General features: G+C 36.6%; 1 protein-coding gene across 13 annotated transcripts in view; it reads right to left on the reverse strand.

The window, feature by feature from the left end:
- Positions 1 to 19327, reverse strand: part of SUPT20H (SPT20 homolog, SAGA complex component) — a 33468-nt gene extending 14141 nt beyond the window's left edge. For 7 of the 13 annotated variants that reach the window (XM_017828607.1, XM_017828606.1, XM_017828600.1 and 4 more), the window contains exons 1-15: positions 19231 to 19323; positions 18491 to 18588; positions 16549 to 16584; positions 15430 to 15488; positions 15279 to 15345; positions 9965 to 10094; positions 9242 to 9345; positions 8613 to 8729; positions 8432 to 8485; positions 7384 to 7523; positions 6423 to 6579; positions 6280 to 6336; positions 4697 to 4768; positions 3575 to 3732; positions 1373 to 1405 (exon numbers count right to left, since the gene is read on the reverse strand). In XM_017828607.1, the coding sequence (XP_017684096.1) occupies positions 1373 to 1405; positions 3575 to 3732; positions 4697 to 4768; positions 6280 to 6336; positions 6423 to 6579; positions 7384 to 7523; positions 8432 to 8485; positions 8613 to 8729; positions 9242 to 9345; positions 9965 to 10094; positions 15279 to 15345; positions 15430 to 15488; positions 16549 to 16584; positions 18491 to 18493 (1187 nt within the window). In that variant the 5' untranslated portion in view covers positions 18494 to 18588; positions 19231 to 19323. Of the gene's footprint in view, positions 1 to 1372; positions 1406 to 3574; positions 3733 to 4696; positions 4769 to 6279; positions 6337 to 6422; positions 6580 to 7383; positions 7524 to 8431; positions 8486 to 8612; positions 8730 to 9241; positions 9346 to 9964; positions 10095 to 15278; positions 15346 to 15429; positions 15489 to 16548; positions 16585 to 18490; positions 18589 to 18829; positions 19069 to 19230 lie in introns of those variants that run through there. The other 6 variants (XM_017828608.1, XM_017828602.1, XM_017828599.1 and 3 more) reach the window with 4 other exon arrangements.
- Positions 19328 to 20137: the final 810 nt, after the last annotated feature.

The raw sequence follows: 20137 nt of genomic DNA on the forward strand, positions 1-20137 counted from the left end.
ATTTAAAATACTGTTCTATCAAATGAAATACTACATCTCTACTAATCTAAGACAACCAAGTTGAGGGAAAACTCACAAACATGAGCAGAATATACAAAGTGACCCTGCTGACTTGAAAAATCAAGCTGAAGTGCTGTTGTCACTTACAGACTGAATCTCAATGAAAAACTGCTGGAATATTTCTATTACCTTACACCTAAACGTGATGAACTACACTTTATTTTGGTATAGCACTGATTCTGTAATATGCTGTTACTTGACTAATGCAGACCTAAGAAAGGGCCCTGAGATACACAACAGAGGAAAGGGTGCAGTGTACTTTTTTCAGCAATTAGATTTCAGACTGACTTAAAATTACAGTGGAATTAAGAGCAGTAAAATGCCATGTACTCAAAAAGGTGGTCCTGACCTCTTATATTGTTGCATCTTGTCCTAGTCCCTGAAACCCAGTTGCTATTCTGACAGAAGGACTTGTGCAACCAAGTGACAAGCAGGATCGGGAAACCAATCCCAGTTACAACTAGGCCCCTGTATTATTGTTTTAGTTTTCAGCCAGCCAATCCCCCAGTTCCGCTTACAGAACAAACAGCAAAAGTATCAGCACAAAGGATGCAGGAGAGAATATAAGCACAGGGTTTCTTGATCGAAATTACCTATTTAAAAAAAGAACACGATTACTGATTTCTGATCAACTCAAATACTCATTTCCCTGCCAGGCACATAAGATAGGGATAAGAGCTATGGCACGTACATCAGCTCAAGGTATCCTATGGAAGTATAAAAACACAACTGGCTTTGACAGAGGTTGATTTTTAAAGGTTCTGTGCTCATATGCACAGGTATCTAATGTGATGCATGCAGACAAACATTTGAAAAAACAGTTATTTTGCTGCCTGTTTCTCTGAATTGCTACTCCTACTCATTCTATGACTAAAATACACTGAAAAACTCTTTAATTACTTGATTCTCTAGGAAAGCTGAATCAAGTAAGGCACAACACACAAAAGTAAGTTGTATAAATCTTAAGTCGTAGATTACACTTCAAATGACAAGTTCAAATGTACCAGTTCCATGACCGGTAATTTACTATCCAAAATGTCAGGATGAAATTCCTGCAAAGTGCTCTCAGAGTTCAGGTAGCACAACAAACTGTGCTCACATATTTGATTTCCTCTATTCTTTCTTGCTCCTTAAATAAAGAAACTACACACTATATTCTACTTCTTGTTATGATGATTAATTCCTCTTATTTCTCCTCATCTGTTCTGCATCTGTTTCCATAATCATAACATTAGCAGTCATAATGGCTAAAAGGAACAAAATTTATTATTTGGCATCAAACCAAATGGCTGTACATACTATATTAAATTACCTTTCAGCATCAGTCTTCGAACCAATAAGGAACCTAAAATGTAAAATACATTTTCAGTCATGAATTGGACTAAAAGATCATATTTTTAAAATTACAAGACTTCAGACAAATGTCAGTGCTACCTTTTTTTTTGACCTGCTCAAAATACAAGTGATAATGTATCCATTCAACGGACTGGGTATTATTCAGTACTTGAAATACGTACTTGACTTCCTAACTATATATACGATATACACACATGGTCTAATACAGTCTCCTTTAGGGGTAAATAACCTACAGAGAAAAAGGCAGAGTATGGAAGTTTGGGATTTTATATTTTCAAGGAAATGGACGTAACTGCTACAGAATTGTAACTGTAAAAAGTACAAAGTTATGTATAAATCAACAACATATCAATATGCTCACACTGAAATATAACTCTTCTGAGGGTATGTCAAAAGCAGCCCTACCCATAATATTTTAGCAAATATTTAGTTTCCATTGTTTGATTTCACTTATGCAAATTCCAATTCCCTCTGATTTTCCAGTCCTCCTAAATAAATATTTCTCTTTTGCATAACACTTACAGCTTGCAAACTTATTACTGCAGTGATTTTTTTTTAACACTTTTTTCCTCTTTCTCCAGCTCCAAAAATAAAAAAAAAATATGTAAAAAACATTGTTTTATTTTACTGAACAACTTTTATTTTGAATGACAGTTTGCTTATGAGGAATTATCCAAGTTTTGATGAACTTCAATTGGCAATGTCTTAGCAATGAACTCCAACCTCCCCTGAGGCATTTAATACCTCTAAATCCATTTAATTCCCAGTCTTATTACACAATTCTAAGCTAGCTCTGCTGGTTTAGGAAGATAAATTCTAATGCTGGTTTTCGCTGGGGTAGAGTTAACTTTCTCCACAGTAGCTGATATAGGGCTGTGTTTTGTGCTGAAAATAGTTTTAATAATACATGGGTGTTTTAGGTATTCCTGAGCAGTAACTACAAAGTTCCTTTTTGTCTCTCACCAGCAAGTGGGCTTGAGGTGCACAAGAAGTTGCAAAGTGATACTGCAAGGACAGCTGACCTCAAGTGACCAAAGACAGGGATATTCCATACCATATGGTGTCATCAGCATATAAAGCCAGTGGAAAAAGAAAGAAAAGGGGGAGGGGAGTACTTAGGGTGATGGCATTTGTCTTTCCAAGTAACCATTAGACATGATGGGGCTCTGCTCTCCCTGAGACAGATGAACACGTGTCTGCCCATGGGAAGTGGTGAATGAATTCCTTGTTTTGCTTTGCTTGCGTGTGTGGGTTTTCCTTTACCTATTCGACTGTCTTTATCTCAACCGACAAGTTTCCTCACTTTTACCCTTCCAATTCTTTCCCCCATCCCACTGTGGAGGCAGGGGGAGGAGGGGCAGAGTGAGTGCCTGCATGGTTCTTAGTTGCCAGCTGGGGTTAAACCACAACAGTATGGAAACAAACTGTAAATAGCTGAAGTCTATGGATAAAATATTCTTAATACTCGAGATGTTTTACGATTTGGATAAAAAAAGTAAGAGAAGAATTACATACTAGACAATAAAAATAATTTTCATTAGCAAAACTAAAAAGTTTGCTCAGGCTCACTGCTCCTTGCCTTACTGAAATTTATAGGTTCTACTCTGCTGCACAGGTTCCTCCACACAAGTAATCTAGTACATACAACAAAAAGAGCCAAGAATAGAAAATAGTTGTAGAACCACAGCCAAAAACAGCATATTCAAAACAATTCAGAATGAAAAAGCTTCTTAGAAGCTTATGTTTTCTTTCATCTATTTAGCTTAAATTTCTCTGTCTAAGGGTAAATAGAATAAAATCATGTCTTAAGCTTTCACAGCATCAGGGACATTTTAAGAACAATCAAAATTCTGAATAACACTAAAAAAGAGTGCAACGACATCTCATGGTGTCTCCACAATTTGCGTGGATTGTGTTCGTGGGAGATTGCTTTTAGCCACAATATATTTTCAATGTAAAAGAACAGGTAAATTTAACATAAAAGTACATTAAAGATATGATGGTTGCTTGAACGCATTTTGTTTGGTATGTTTTTTGTTAAAAACTCTTAAATTCAGATTTTAGCTCTGGAGTATTTTTATGACTGAAAATGACAAGCAATGTTTGTATTCCTTCATCTATCAGATCACAGCACAGTTTAAAAGAGCATGTAACTTACTGTGATGGAGTTAACAGGTTGTCATTTTCCTCATCACCTTTGAGTGTCTGAATTTTACCATAGTACAAGGGATTGCCAAGAGACTGGAAAATGGTCAGCTTTGTTTTTTGAAGCTGATTACCAACTTCACATTCAAATACATAATCATCTTTTATTTCCTAAAATGACAGAAGAAAACAACCTAGTAAGTCTTGAACAAGTGTTAGCAGAACCAGTGAGTAAAACAGACCAGCTTTTTATACAACATAGTAAAAAACATTCTATAAGTAACTCTGTAAGCAAGTAAAACTCTATAGGAAGGAGTGCATAATATGAAATGGAAGTGATTTGAGAGTAAGTTATCTAAAGGGATGAAGGGAAAAAGAGTTTATCATCTCTTAAAAAACACAACGATATTGCAAAAGCTAAACAATCATGTTAGACATGGAAAGGCAGATGGGGTAAACATATATAGGAACAGTTTAATACAAATTATGACAAAGCAAAAAATGTTCAGAGTAAAATGCTGGGAGTGAAGATTAAGTTCTGTAAGAAAGTATTACTTTTTTCCAATATGAAACTACAAAGACATCATGATACATGCTGTTAATAAAGATAGTATCTTGCCTCTGAAATTATAAAAACAGTAATCAATTATCTATGGCTGATTACATTAATTTATTACTTCCTATCAAATAACATAATTTGTGCCAAAAATCTTAAGGTTCAACTTACATATTGCAGGAAGAGCTTTTGTAAGAGGCATTTAATACTAACCTCTTTCAAAATTTAACATTTTGATTTTAACTGAAGCTCTTTTCCATCAGCATTGGAGTGTCTGAGTAAAGAAAGCAATTTGTTGAGCAGAGTACTGCTCCCTGTAAATTATTATGCTTTCTTTACTGCAAGCTGCTCTTCCCTTTATGTCTGGAAAACCTGAGGAAATTACAAGACTGATCACATGCTTGCTGTACTGTAGAAAATTACAAGTATCTCTGGTAATCTTCCCATGTCCATATAACACATGGAAGATTAATTAAATTGGGGCAGAGAAGATTATTCCTACATTACTTTGTCTTTGTTGAAATAAGAGGCATTTTAACTAGAGACAGTGAAGTTTGGCCAAAGGCCTAAACTACTCACATGTGCTGGCCAGACAGTTGGTTGTGAGTCATCAGGCTTGATAGACTTTTCCACTTTGGCATATTTTTCCACCTTAAAGAAAATAGAGAGATCAGAAAATAAAGACTCTCCTATTTTATGCATTCAGAAAAACTAAATCAGAGAATCTTCAGAACTTGACACTTATAGTGTTACACCATATTTGCTAGGTTAAACAACAAAAGAGTGAATGAAACATAGCTTAGGACTACAGATCGAAATAATTGTCTGCAATGCGGAATGATTAAGAAGTCAAAGTGAAAAAAGTACAAACTTATACCATCATTTCATGTGTAATGCATGTTCTTGCCAGCCCTGTGATGTCCAAAGCTTGTAGACTTGTCTAGTCTACAGAGTCTTGCAGAAGACTCGTTAGACTAGAGAAGACTTGTGGAAAAGGCCCTGGGGGTCCTGGTCAATGACAAGTAGAATATGAGTCAGCAGTGCCCTGGCAGCCAGGAGGGCCAATCGTGTCCTGGGGGGCATCAGGCAAAGTATCCCCAGCTGGCTGAGGGAGGGAATTGTCCTGTTCTGCTCTGCACTGGTGTGGCCTCACCTTGAATATTGTGTGCAGTTTTGCGTGCCACAATATAAGAAGGATTTAAAGCTATTAAAGAGTGTCCAAAGAAGGGACAAGAAAAAGGTGAAAGGCCTTGAGGGGAAGCCGTATGAGGAGCAGCTGAGGTCATTTAGTCTGTTCAGTCTGGAGGAGACTGAGGGAAGACCTTATTGCAGTCTACAACTTCCTTGTGAGGAAGAGGAGGGGGAGGCCCTGATCTCTTCTCTATGGTGACCAGTGACAGGACCTGAGAGGAGGTTTAGGCTGGATTTTAGGAAAAATTGCTTCACCCAGAGGGTGGTCAGGTACTGGAACAGGCTCCCCAGGGAAGTGTTCACAGTACCAAGTCTGATGGAGTTTAAGTGTTTGGACAAGACACTTGGTGTGATTTTTCAGGTTGTCTTGTCCTGCAGGACCAGGAGTTAGACTTTTGATGATGCTTGTAGGTCCCTTCCAACTCAGGGTATTCTATGATTCTATGAGTCCCTTCTGTACACTGGTAGTATATGTTTTGTCAGTGCCAGAAACTAAGAACACGAATGTCCCTGAGAGAAGAATGCACACAGAGCGATCAAAAGAACTCTCAACTAGAATTCTCTGTATAAAAATCAAAACTTCTCAAAATATTAATGTGCCATAGTATCATAACATATCTAAAGAGAGGAATTTCTACCAAGATGAGAAGTGACTCATTTTTAAATAACCCACAAACCTCATTTGTTTTTCTGGTTTTCATATTATCAAACAACTTCAAATAGACATGTGCTCATTGAACCCACAGAAGAAAAACAGTTAACAGCTGTACTGTTTACCTCATACAAACTATTCTGTTACAATTACAGTGTGGTTTCACTCGTGTTTATACCTTATGGTATAGAAAAGTAACTGTAAAAAGTAAAGTTATCCCATTTTTTCTTTGATACCACATACTTTTTAGTCACTTCTTCATATAATACAATGTTCAATAAAATTGCTAATAATTGCTAATGGTAACAACTGGTCTTACGTCTACTTCAGAAGGTGCAGTCAAGTAGCAAGGGTTCTGTTTCCACATATCTACGCACTGGAAAATGAAAAAGCAGGATTAATATGTTAAATGTTCTAATTAAATACTTAGAAGCATATGAAATTACTTCTCAGAACACTTACATTTCCAGCTTTAGAAATTTTGAGGTCATACTGCTGGGCTGCTTTCCTCTCCTTCCTTTTCTGTAAGTAGTCAAGTATTCTGAGCTGAGGTGGAGCTGAGTAGTGAGCTACTTCCTGCTGTCTGTTCAGAGAGGACCTTGAGTACCTTTTGAAGCACCTATGGAAAAATGACACAAGCTTGTAAAACCATCAGCATTAAATTCTCCACTGCCTGTGTACAAACACAAAAATATGCAGAGAACTCCTACTTAAATTGAGACTAATAGGTTTTTAAATATTAATTTAAAATTGCTTTTCTGGGTTACACTGTACAACTCTAACTTTTTATTTCATATTTATAAAATATACTAGTATTCTGTTCATGTGTTTCAGCACTAAGAATGGGGTTATTTTTTTAATGCATAATTGAATGCAACTCTTGTAGCAGAATAAATATTAACCATTTCAAGCTTTTGTGGAAAAAAAGTGAATAACCACGCACAAAAGTGAAATAATTTCAACTTTTCCAAGATTCTGATATGCTTACACTTCTGTTTAGCCTGAATGTCAAACATGCAAATAATTCCCTTGATTTCCTCATTCAGGATTAAGCTTATACATAGCTTTTAACAAATCAGAGACCAATATGCAACATATCAATTTATATATTTTACAATACTAAGCTGCCATCTGACTCAGCCTACACATAAATTATGCAAAAAAGAGGCAAAATACAGTATAACAGATTATGTTGAGAAAATATATATATACACACTTTCCTTTGATATACAAAAATAAGCATACTACAGTATCTACTACTAACTGAAATACAGCACAATACTGAGCACTTTGAAATAAGATATAATTTGACTGGTCCTCACACAATCCTAATATTTCAGTAAGTATTTCATACGAGTAGCTAAATTTTCACATAAAGCATTACTTATATTTTTCTCTGAAAATGTTTCACACTGAAAACTACCGTTTCATTGGGCGAGTGTTCATCTTCTGCTTGTTGTACAGGAGTCTGTTTGTAGTACACGTCACTGCTATTGAAGGATCAAGACACAAAGGCTCTGCTGTAGCCAAAATAAGTTGACTCTCAAGTAGGAGTTTGTCCTCCTGTAATATACACAGCTATTAATAAATGTAAAAATATGAAAACTTTTACACTAATTAAGCTCTTATATACCTGTGCACATGGACATCATTTTAGAGAAAACTGAAAAAATTGTGTGTGAATAGTCAACAGAAGAAACTGTTCAACAATTAAGTATCCCTAACCATTATTATTAGTTACAGACCTTGGGTAGGGTTTCCAGTAGGAAAAAGCCAAGAAATCTGCTGAAAAGCAGAGGTCACGTTCTGGGGTTTTTTGTGTGAGTTTTCTTTGTTTGCTTGCTTCAAACACAGTACTAGTGGCACTGAAATCCATTTTCTGTCAGTGATTTATATTGATGTATTAGCAATCAGTGCCATAAAGATGATCTACTGGGAATTAGATTACAATTTGAATTAGATTTGAGCATGACTGTGGCTCTGAAACACAAAAAAGAACACTGAGTATACCACCCTGTTCAGCAATTCACTACCTATAACTGTACTACTGTAGTTACTTTAGATTCTCTTTACTTTAAAAGTATCAATAGTAAAATAAAGGTGGAGGAGCAATTGTGTCATTAGATTGCCAGTGCTGTTCTGGGGCTGCACACTGAAGATGAACGAAGTAGGGTAAACTAGCTAGAGTCACTCCAAGGCTGTCATTTTTCACTTCAAAAATTAAGGTCTGACTCCACAAAATCTTTAGCAAATCCTATTGTATTCTATGGTATCTTGTGGAAAGGTGCTATTAAGTTAATTTGGCAGCTCTCTGAATCATGTACCATGCACAACTATACACACTGACAGTTTGAATTAATAAAAAAAGAGTAAGTTCTATATTTATTAAACAAATAGAAAATTTTACATAATTTTATTTTTTCATGTATTTATGACATCACTATAAAGTTTTAAAATAACCTCTAACCCACCTGTGTCCATTTGTGGTTGTCACTTGTTATAGAATGCACATCACAAATTAAAGTCTGAGGAAGAAGACATAATGGTAATTAGCTTTCAACTGAGTAATAAGATTTCTTAATATATGGTCTGTAATAGTATCCAGTCTAGGAACTATGGTAACACTGAGAAATTACTTAAGCCACTTCTTACCTGCATTGTAGGACGCAAAAGAATGTGCTTGCTTTGGTATGTTGGAGATTTCATGTTACCAGACTGCCTATAGTCACGTATTTCTGCTATGACACATCCACAATGAAAAATATTAACCTAGTTGAAAGAAAAAAACCCCAACTTTTAAATAAACAAATATTTACCAATCCACCCCTGCCTCTAAATAGAAGTTTTTTATATAACATATAAAATTCAGTGAAACTATGAATAAAACTAATCATTAATTTTTTCAGACCGGTGCTTTTTACTACATGCCTAGACATACCTAAAATACAAGCTTAAAATGTAGTGTTTCATATGCCAGCAAAGTAGTTTCAAAAAATTCCCATGCCAAACATTGTCATTATGACCAAGAACAAAGGGCATTCTGCTAGAGCACAGAGCTGAAGTTGTTTCACAGCTATAACCACAGCAATCTCTCTTCTATCTCTTTCTCCTCAGTATTTTTTTCCTAAAGAACAATAAAATATTTATTTGAGGCTTTAAATATTACAGTTTCAAATGCACAAATGTCTTGTGATTAGAATCACCTATGCGAAGCATTCAAAAAAATCAAGGTCTATCTGGGTAAAAAACATAAGTTCTTGTCGAAAACAAAACTTCCAAACCTGCGATTTTTCCAAAAGATCAACCAAAATAGGTGGTAGTTCCTCTGCATCCAAATATTCAAGCAGCTCTGCTTCCTCATAAGGCAGACGAATGGTCTCAGAATCTGAATTTAAACAAAACATATTACCTTTCTTTCGCCTTTCAAGTTCCAACTTTAACAATGAGAAATCTAAAACAAACTTGGTACAGGAAAAAGCAGGGTTGGCAGAAACCTATCCAAACAGACCATATTTTTTTGCACAGTATTAATTTTCACATCCCTTTCTGTTTCTAGAGCTTTATTTTGCTCTTACGGTGCTAACAGACAGAATTTTTGCTCCCAGGTGACATACTGTATGCTCTTATTGCATGCCACAGTACCAACAGCAAGGAAATACAACCAAACTGGAACAAAAATGCCTTTAGACAGACCTAGATATAGGAAACAGTGAAACAATCAATCTGACAAAAGGAACTTTATATAAGAGAAACTTGGATATGCAATTCCAGAAACTAAGTGGAAATAAGAGAATGAAAGGCTATCAAAAAGGCTCATATCTACAGATTTACACTGCACCTCACAGCTTTATGTAAATTTTTAATTCAAGTACAGTTGTTTGTTCTCCATCCACCCGTCACCCCCAGAATGATCTTAGAAGTGGAACAGTTACATGTAAGCAACAACACATGCTATTTATATAGCATTCTGAGTGTTTTTAAAAATTAAAGAGCAAAATTATTACCTGAACCATTTTTTCCCCTGAGCATAAGTGAATAACCCTCATTTCCTGGATAGAGGTTCACTACCAGACATGACAACGTCTCCTGCATAACCAGCTTCTCAAGTAAATTCACATTTCGTCTCAGCTTCTGCTTTAAAAGTAAACATTGCTCATGAACATAATACAATGAAATAATTAGTAGAAATAAAAACAATTGCTAGAATATGACTAATATTTAGATTAACAACAAAGTATACATCTAAACAAGTCCAGTTAAATTTAATTGTACTGTATTCAGCAGAGTAAATATATTATGTATTATCACACATACTAATATACACTGATTTTTTTAAAAACCCTCACTCATTTAAATTACAAACCCTAGAACTGGAGGTTCACAGACAACAGAGTTAATGATGCCATGCTACGATGTTATAAATCTACAGTGGCCCTATTTATTTGTATAATTTCTATGAACATCATTTATCCTCTACACATTGTTTAAAAAAAACAACAAAATATTTAGTACTTTCAAATATTCCTAACAGAAGCAGATATTTCTCTCCAGGATTAAAATACTTAATTACAGCATTTGGAAGCTTTAATTGCATTTTCTTGTCTGTATTTGCTGAAATCTGATTCAGCAGCTGCAGACACTATTCCCTTATTTAACTACAAGAATGATTTTTCCCATGTATAACAGATTTTTAAAATTACTTGCTATGTGTTAGAGACCTCATGTATATCCTATCAACTGAAACATTTAAAGCCCCCGTAGAACTTAAGACAATGAATTCTAAAACTCAGATAATTTAATACTTTCTGGCTGGAGGCCAGATTTCATCTCAGAATACCAGCCCTGAGTGGAGCCATTAATTGGGAGTTAACCTGAGCTCTCTACTAACCCTGCCAAACAACTCATTTCACACACACCCAACTAAGTAGTAGTGGGCTATCTTTTTTTGAACAAATTCATCTTTCCATAGATATTGAAAAGAGGGAAAGTAGGATCATAACTTATTGGGGAACAAACAGAGAAAAGGACTGAAAACAAAACCTCCAAATCCCACAGCAATATAATTAAAGGAAGAGAAAAGGGAAGAAAGTATTTTCAATTTCCTGCTACGTAGTTTTAGAATCATTGCCTAAAGTTAACTCTTCCCCATGCATCATGAATGATGGTGACTACATCTCACTGGCTTTTACAGTACAGAAATAGTGGAAACTAAGAAACAGACAAAGTAGCACCTAAAGTCTTTCAGAATTAATGGGAAAAGAACTGGAGGAGTGGGGGACAATGGGGGAAAGTATGTCGTAGCAACAACAGAGGTAAGAGACTGGTCATGAAAGCCAATTTCTCATACAGGATGCTGGAGATGAAGCAGGTTAAGCAAAACATTCTTCAGCCAGAACTCCTGTTAACACCTCCACCATCCACCAAACACCAGGAGGCTGCATGTGCAGTGCTTCAATTTTCAGACACATCCCTGAGTAGAGGACTTAGCTATTGGGCTTTCACTTAGACATAGTAGGAAGCAGCCTGAGGTACAGGAAATGTCATCTGAGACGAAAGTCAGCACTCAACTACTCTGACATCCTCTTTTTTAAAAACTGAGATACTGTCATGTTTTGATGGAAAAGTTTTTCAGTATGTTCCCCTGTGTTGGGTAAATTAATTCTTTCATATTTAGCTATGCACTGGCACTAGGACAGAAAGAAATATGAGAATTCTGTAAGGTATGTAAAGGAGATTAATTAATTACACTAAAGTTATATTTAAAAATACCAAATAAAACAATAAAAAACAATTCCATTCCTCTATCACTGGGATAGAACCAATAAAACTTCTAGAAGCTGTTACTGATAATACTGTTAACAGTTCTAATCCAACTTTGCTATTTTCAGGAGCTGAAGAAAAAGGATCATTCAGTTAATGGCATTATTCCATCCAAAATACAGGTACAGAATAATTTATACTAACTAGTAACCACTCATGGAATTTCTAAATAAACAATATTTTTTTCCTAAATATTTGTCTATGTATGCAAGAAATAGACATGAGATTTATTTTATGGAAGGCTTCTGCTCCTTAAACACCTCGGAAGTAAAATATATATCATGGTAATTAAATTGCAAATATAATAAAATTCAGTTAATTGCATCACTCTCTAAATTTATAATTCAGTGAATGATATGTTAGTTTTATTTTTTAAGTTTTGTTCAATAATCATTGGCCACTCATGGCTTGGATTTTTAGGTTGTTACATTTTTTTGGAGGCTAGGATGTTGAGGGGGGAAAACAGGTAAAGGAAAAAGGAGAGGACAATCACATAGGCCTGAGAATATTTCTGACACTGCATTCGTATAATCTCAGATTTTAAAGACATATTATAAAAACATTTTAAAATATAAAGCCTTTCCAAGACATTGGAGTAAATTAGTGTTTTAAGTACAAACATTTCAACGTGTTGATAAAGTTACGTTTCACTAAGCATGAAAAGTTTTTATGTCTACAAAAAAATACCTTTCTCCTTTGAGCTGGCACTCAGATACTGTGTCAAAACTGATATTAACCATTAGCTCAGGTCTTGTGTGTAAAGATTATAAAGATCAAGGACTGGCCTGAGGTGTATTAAGTTTCTTAAGCGTTCATTGCTTTATACTACAAGAGTTCAGATACCAAGCCACCAGGCCAGCTCTACTGCTCTGCTACATCAGCTAAACCTTTACCCTCTCTGATTTCACTCAGACAAAAGCAGCACTCCTCCCTCCTGAACATGCACTGCAGAGACTGTGTGATGGATGGGAAGCCGCACAGAGAAGACATAGGTGCTTCTTTCGCTTCCTGTGAATTCTGATGACTATCACTGAATAAAGAATACTGAGCGCTCCTGCCTAACCAGACTGAAGTAGTGATTTTATGTTGTTTATTACTCCTCCACCCTGGGCTACAAGCAAAATGTTAATTTTAATACCTACTCTTCAAGCAGTGCACAGAGTATTACACAAAATTATTATGTTATCTTTATCATGATTGCTTTTCTTATTCCTCACTGTAGCATATTAAACTGATTTTCCCATCTACCTTTATAACTGAAAAGTTGGTCAAAAAGCTTAAAATAAACAGATCACTTCCAAAAAAAAAAAAAAAGCACTACTTCATGAATGCACAGAAGATGCACCTTTAAAGGAACTGAAGTGACTTTCATTAACAGTGTTCTGAAACTCTGCTTACTCCAAGATGTTTTTCATTCTTGCACACTGATGCTATCACATGCAGCTGTCAGAAGACACCAACTGAGAATAAGCAACTGATCAGTGATTTTCCATTTTTTTTTAAAATTTGTTTTTGTAGCAGAGATCTTCAGATTTACCTGCCTTGCAGAAGGCATAATCTATGATCCTAAGAGTCTATGATCCTTCCAGTCCATAGGCCAGGTCTGTTTCCACATTTGTGTTTAACACTGAGTCCAAAATTATTTTTGTTTTTTTTTTTTTTTTATTTCAACTTTTACATATGGGAATGTTGCACACTAGAGGCCAAGTGAAGCCAACTGTTTCATTAGACAACCAGCTCAGCACAGTTAGTTCTCTCTTGAGTATGCATAAGCAGAATAGAAGAGACCCAAAAAGCAATGAAGCTGGGCAGACTGGAGTAATAGAGGAAGAATAATTAATTAGGGAGAAAGTTAAGACTGAAAAACAGTATTCAGTGTTAATTTAAAAATTGCTTCTGAGTGGACAATCTAATTACAACTTGTACCATCAAAATGGTGCAATACTGGAAAACAAACTTTGATAGTTTTGTACACTAAAACCTTTAAGCTACATCCAAGTCATTGATCAAATTCTAGTTAGAACTCAGTTCATTTTTACTTTGCCAATTAAGAAACAAATACACAATCCTATGCTTATGGATGAAGTTTCACAGTAGCATTATCTTTTAACCTTTGTACCTTGATCTTTGAGCTTCTTCATTTTCAGTTGTCACAATCCCTAACATAAGACCAAGGTATGTATTAACTATCAACATCTTAGTTCAGTGAATAAGGGCTCTACGTACAAACTTGCCTATCATAAGCTTCCAACTCCTCAATAAAGAACTTAATTTTTTATTCAAATCTAGATCAGCAACAATCCCTTTCACCTACTCTGATTTTATAACTCGTTTCGCTACTTCAATTTTATTATAGTTGGGTAAGTTTGCCCGGTGCCTTCTAGTTTAGCAAGACCTATTGCATTAAAATCCCAGGGGTTTTCCTAGATTCCAGTCTAGCAAGGCTGATCTTCTCCCTGCTGTTCAAACATTTTACTACTCATTCACTACTGATGTTTTTCAAGTCTATAATTTGCTTAAAACCTCACATCTGTGATTTGTATCAAGATCATATGCTAAATACAACCAACCATATCAGAATCACTGAAAGGAATTACAGGTGCTCAATAACTAACATCTCACGTCCATTTAGCTTCTCATCTGTTTTTATTTCCTTGGAAGCAGCAATACAGCAGATTCTACAGCTTGTTCTTCTTGTTCCATTTGACATTCATGGTTTAGCAAAGTCACTTGTGCCTTTTTAAACCTTATATTTAGCATTGCTAAGTCTGCTTGAGCTTCTTTGCTAACGTTAGGAAAAAATTTCACAAACTTCTGAGTTTACAAGCTGCTAGAGAAATAAATCTGACTTTCCAGCAAAGCATAGAGTCAAAAATTGTCCACATTTTTTCCTACGGCAGTCATTCGAAGCAATTGATTCTGAAACAGTGATACTGACAACAATGCACGTGGCATTGACACCGGTCCTGAACTTGACCTCAACTGACTTCTGTGACACAGGATTAAGACAGAATGAACAGGTCACTCAAGCCAGTCTAGGCCTTACTATTCATATTATATCATTCAGTTACTTTAATAGTACTGCTCTCTAATAAACCTGTTAGATAGATCTGTCCATTCCAGACCATTCTTTTGAAATTCTCTCTTTCCATATAAAGAAAAGCACTTCAAGAGTATACTAAATACAATCCTCAGCAAGCATTCTACTTTATAACCTCTAAAAACACATTTAGGGTTACCAGTTACCAGGTAGTCATTGGCCTTCCCATTACCTTGTTTTTATTTCAAACTGGACTAAGATGATGCTATTAAATTACATAGTTTAGTCCACAAAACTCATAATAATTGTTTCTCTTTCAGTCTTAGCCTTAGGTAACTACTACAGTCGGAAGAGTTTATTCTTCTTTTAACAAAGGAATTAATTGAAATAAAAAAATGTATTTTCTGAACCTGCCTGTTTAGACAGCAATTAAAAGCTTCTCAGCAATTTCCACTTACCTTTATTTCGGGCTCTTTTTCACATTCTTCTGTATATAAATCATAGAGTTTTTGAAACACAGATTTTCTGCAATTAAAAAAGCTTAACATGTAACCAACATTAAATCAAAAGAAATGTTATTTAAAAACTGAATACTGAAACTCTTAATACCTTCCACTGGATAAATATTTTCTTTTGGGAGGTCTCTGACGGGCACTTTCAATGATATACTACAAGAGAAAAGTAAAACAAAAAAATAACATACATTACAAAGAAATTTAATTCTATCTACCACACAACTTTAGACCATTACCAGACAGTGTTCCACATATACAGAAAGTAATTAGCAGCTATGCTACATGACTGTTCCAAAAGTGTACTGAACACAATTTGGTCTATGTTATAGTCATCGACAAGAACACAGCTCAGTTTAGTTGTCAAAAGTAGCATTTCATGGCTATGGCATTAGTTGCACACAAAGTCTTGATTCTGCATTCATGTTTTTTAATTACAGCAGTAATTAACACTACTGTACTTCGCTAACGTTACTGAAGTTAACATAGTTAACACGCTGACAGTAATGCTAAGATATGACCAAATTTATGCATACTGGCTCAACAACATCTACAATCAAGTACTCCTCAACAAAACTAATTTCAGGAAGTTTACTTTTCCCCTTGTCTTTTGCATTTACATTTGTTTTCTCTATAGAGCTGTGCATTATAAATACAATTCACATTCATTAAATATTCCTATTAAAAAGAATAAGAGAAATATCATCCTACATTAAATATGATTTATATTCTAATAAGGTTTTTCCTAATCACTGTTCTTTGTCTGAAGTATTTTGATTAACAGCTTAGTTTAGAATTTCAGTGAAGAGAGGATCGCCCACAGAAACATTTCCCATCACAGGAATGGTTCAAGGTAACATGTCACGTGTCAGTATGAAAGAACATGAATGTGAAGACACTTGCCTCTTTGTTCTAACTGGGCTATCCTTAAAAACAAACAGGATTTTACCATATATTTCTGCCAGCTGTCTTGTAGAGCTCTGCCTATTTCACAGCACACAGATGCTAGTTTAAAGAGGGAAAACTGAAGTCCTGCAGAATCCTGAGAATTTTGTAAACTCAGTGTTACATGTATGGGTGATTATTTATACACATACCTATATTTACATAACATGCTTTTCCACTGCTTTTCAGTTGAAATAAAAATATAACTTGTATTTTTATAACTGTGAGATGAATATATTACGTACAAGCAAGTAATTTAGCTGCTTCTTACCTCAGCACGATCCAATGCCTGTTCTAAAGCTTGTTGCTGCAAGAATCACAAAGGGGTTTTTCAAATTACATGACTTGTTTAAACATCCTCATGCATAAAAATACCACATATGGACTTATAATTAGAAGATGTGCTCAAACATTCTTTAGTACATACTAAACAGCTGAAATCTCATGTAACTGTATCACAAGGTTTGGCTAAATTATGTAGCCTTAGAACAATGAAAGGCAATTGAAATTAAAAATAGGAATAGAAATTACACCTAATAAAAGCAGTAACAAATATTAACCGAAACACTTAGCGATGACAAGTAGATAACCTGTTCTCCTTTGTTAAGGTGGTCACCGACTCAACAGAAAGCCTAAGCCAAAGTGTCCCTCAACAGCTGTCCAGGAAGAAAACATTTTAACTTCTAGATACTGGTGCCCAAGTATTAATACATAAAATGGAAATTAAGATCTTTTGTTAAGAATGTTACTTCTGCACACAATACAATTTGAGAAGAGTTTCTTATGACATACTGTTAGGTGGCTAAGAAACAAAACCAGCTTCCACTCCAGATTTCCTCTAAAGTAGGCTAAGTCTGGACAACTCTACCAAAACACAGCAAAATCTGGAAAAGCTACTCTATATCCCATGGCATAGTATACTCAATACCATTTACTTTAATGAATTTAGCTTCTCTGAAATGTCTTTCACTTCAGTATACCTGCAGCCAATATTCCTGTATTTCAAGAAGATCAAAAAGAATAATGAGTTCTTAGACTAAAATTTAACAAGTATTTCAATCCAGAATAAACAAAAAAAGAAATTCTTCCTTGGCGCCTAACTTTCCTCCTCTGGAACTCACTTTAGCTCTGATGCCTCCTTTGCGTCCTTTGTACAGGAATAACATGCAGCTGCTAAATGCACCAGACAATGAAACTGATTCGGGGCAGGGAGGAGAGAGAGAACAATACTAAGAACTAAAGTCTTGTAGGAGAATGCTTGGGACTTGATTCAGCTCCACGAAAGTCCAGAGAAGCAATGCATTAATTTCAGGGACAGGTGGATAATGCCCTTAGGAATGTATTGTAACAAGCTCTAATATTCAGTAAAGCTTAAAAACATTTGTAATAGATATCTCTTTCCACATACATATTTGTGTTATTTCCTCAGTTTAAACCATCCCTATGAGCTGTTCGTGAAAGCAAATACCTTTACTTGAACGTCAAGGAACAGAAGGTGCGTGAGCCATGTCCAATCCAAGGTAGCACCAGTTATTTCACAGATAGTGAGTATTTCATATTTTGTTATAATAGAATTCAAGGAAGAAAAACATTACACAACAACAAAGTAACAACAAAGAAATATACAACAAAACCACTGAGGCATTTTACCATTCATCTACAACATACCTAACACAAAGTTTCTTACCTGTTCACGAAAAAAGCCATCTACTTAATATGCTATTACTTCTTAGAATCCACCACTACAGAACATGTAAATTTTCAAGTGTCTAGGTGTTTTAATGAAAATGTCTAATACTCATGCTTTTTATTTAAGTCTAGTGGATAACTGCATGATTTCAGATATTCAGTTTCCTGACTGCTTAACATTAGGTAACAACCCAAAGCAATATTAGAACTAGTGAATAGAATACTATGTGGAAGCAGGACTTATATGCACCCAACTGTCCATCAATTGTGACTGAAAACCCACCACTAGCTTCATATGACAATTCCTATGATGCACTGGTCAGTGACTAAGTGTTTAGAAGCATTCACAAGCTATGAAGGAATGAACATACCCCTAAAAAAAGGAATGTCAGAGCCCAGAAGTGACATGCAAAATAATTTTTTTAAAGAAGATGTGAAACATTGATGGTATTCTCCTCATCAGCAGACAGCTAGCAGGCTAGAGCAAAAGGATCTGAAAATATATTATCCGAATCGTAACTTACCATTGTAGTTGAGGCCACGTGACCAAACTACAAAAGAAGTACTCAGGGAGTTTGGTGCAGCAGGCAAAGAATCATATTTTATGGTCACACTGGGGGTACTGAAAAAAAAAAAGAGAAAAAATATTACTAAGAAACTGAGTATTTTATTTAAATATAAGATTTTTCGTAGCTAATTGTACTGAAATGTCATTTGCACAGTATCCTTTCCTCCAAACGTAGAAACAAAAGAGTTCCATTCACTGCTAGTGTAGAGGTTCTCCTTCTACTGACTACTACTCCTCTTTATAATCATTTTGCACTAGTTACATTAAATAGTAACGAGCATGTAAGCAAGCTTACATAGCCAAGTACTCTTCTCTATTGCAGCAGTCTGCCTAGACATCCCACATATCATATCCTCAGATGCACAAAGGCTAAAATATTTAATGACAATCAGAGCGCTTAGCACACTCCATCAGTTCTTTTGTTTTGCTTTCGAGCAGGTGTTATTCCCAGTCAACACCTCCACTAGCGGTGTCTTCCAGCACTGTTTTGCGATGTTACTCTAACACTGACTCACGGCAAGCGTTTGCCGGGGCGGAGAGCGACCGAGGACAGCAGCCGACCAGGAAGGGCCGGGCCGGCCTAAGCCGAGGGCGCAGGACGGGTCCCAGTCCCGACACCTCCCGCCGCCCCCTCCCCGGCGCGGTCGGGGGAGTGCCATACCCGGGGGACCCCCGCGCTCCGCCAAGCGCAGCTACCTGTCGGCCTGTCCCGCGGAGCCCCCGGCACATCGGCCCCGCCGCCCGCCCGACCATCCACCCCGCCGCTTCCGAGCCGCTCCGGAAGGGGCGGGAGCGGCGCCATGGAGAGCGGGCGGGCAGGGCGGGGAGAGGCTGGCGGCGCTGTTTGGGGGGCGGAAGTCCGGAGGGTTCAGTGGTAAAAAGAGAGCTGGGAGAGTTCTTCGAGGCGAAGGATTAATTCCGTTATGAAGGTCAGAATAGGTTTCCGTGTGTCTCAAGGGTGCTGTAAGGATATTTGAAGGTTTTTGGTATGTGACTCCCGGCTAGCAGCACGTCGTGGAAACTGGTTTCTTTTGAGAGCAGAGAGGATTCAGAGTATCCTGAGCTGGAAGGAACCCACTGGGATCATCAAGTCAAGTTCCTAGCCCTGCACAGGACAACCCCAAAAATCACACCATGTGTCTGAGAACATTGTCCAGACACTTATTGAACTCTCTCAGGCTTGGTGCCACGACCACCTCCCTAGGGAGCCTGTTCCAGTGCCTGACCACCCTCTGGGTAAAGAACCTTACTGTAAAATCCAACCTAAACCTCCTATGACAAAGCTTCATGCCATCCCTTTGGATCCTGTCACTAGTCACCTGAGAGAAGTCCCTCCTCCTCCCCTCACAAGGAAGTTGTAGGGTAGGATGAAGTCTCCCCTCTGTCTCTGCTTCTCCAGGCTGAACAGAGCAAGTGACCTCAGCTGCTCCTCATATCGCTTCCCCTCAAGGCCCTTTACCATCTTCTTGTCCCTCCTTTGGACACTCCCTAAAAGCTTAATGTCTTTCTTACGTTGTAGCACCCAAGACTGCATGCAGGACTCGAAGTGAGGCTGCAGCAGTGCAGAGAGGAGCCAGACAATCCCCTTGCTCAACTGGCTGGT

Source organism: Lepidothrix coronata, unplaced genomic scaffold, assembly GCF_001604755.1.
Source record: "Lepidothrix coronata isolate B3197 unplaced genomic scaffold, Lepidothrix_coronata-1.0 Scaffold150, whole genome shotgun sequence".
Classification (NCBI taxonomy): Eukaryota; Metazoa; Chordata; class Aves; order Passeriformes; family Pipridae; genus Lepidothrix; species Lepidothrix coronata.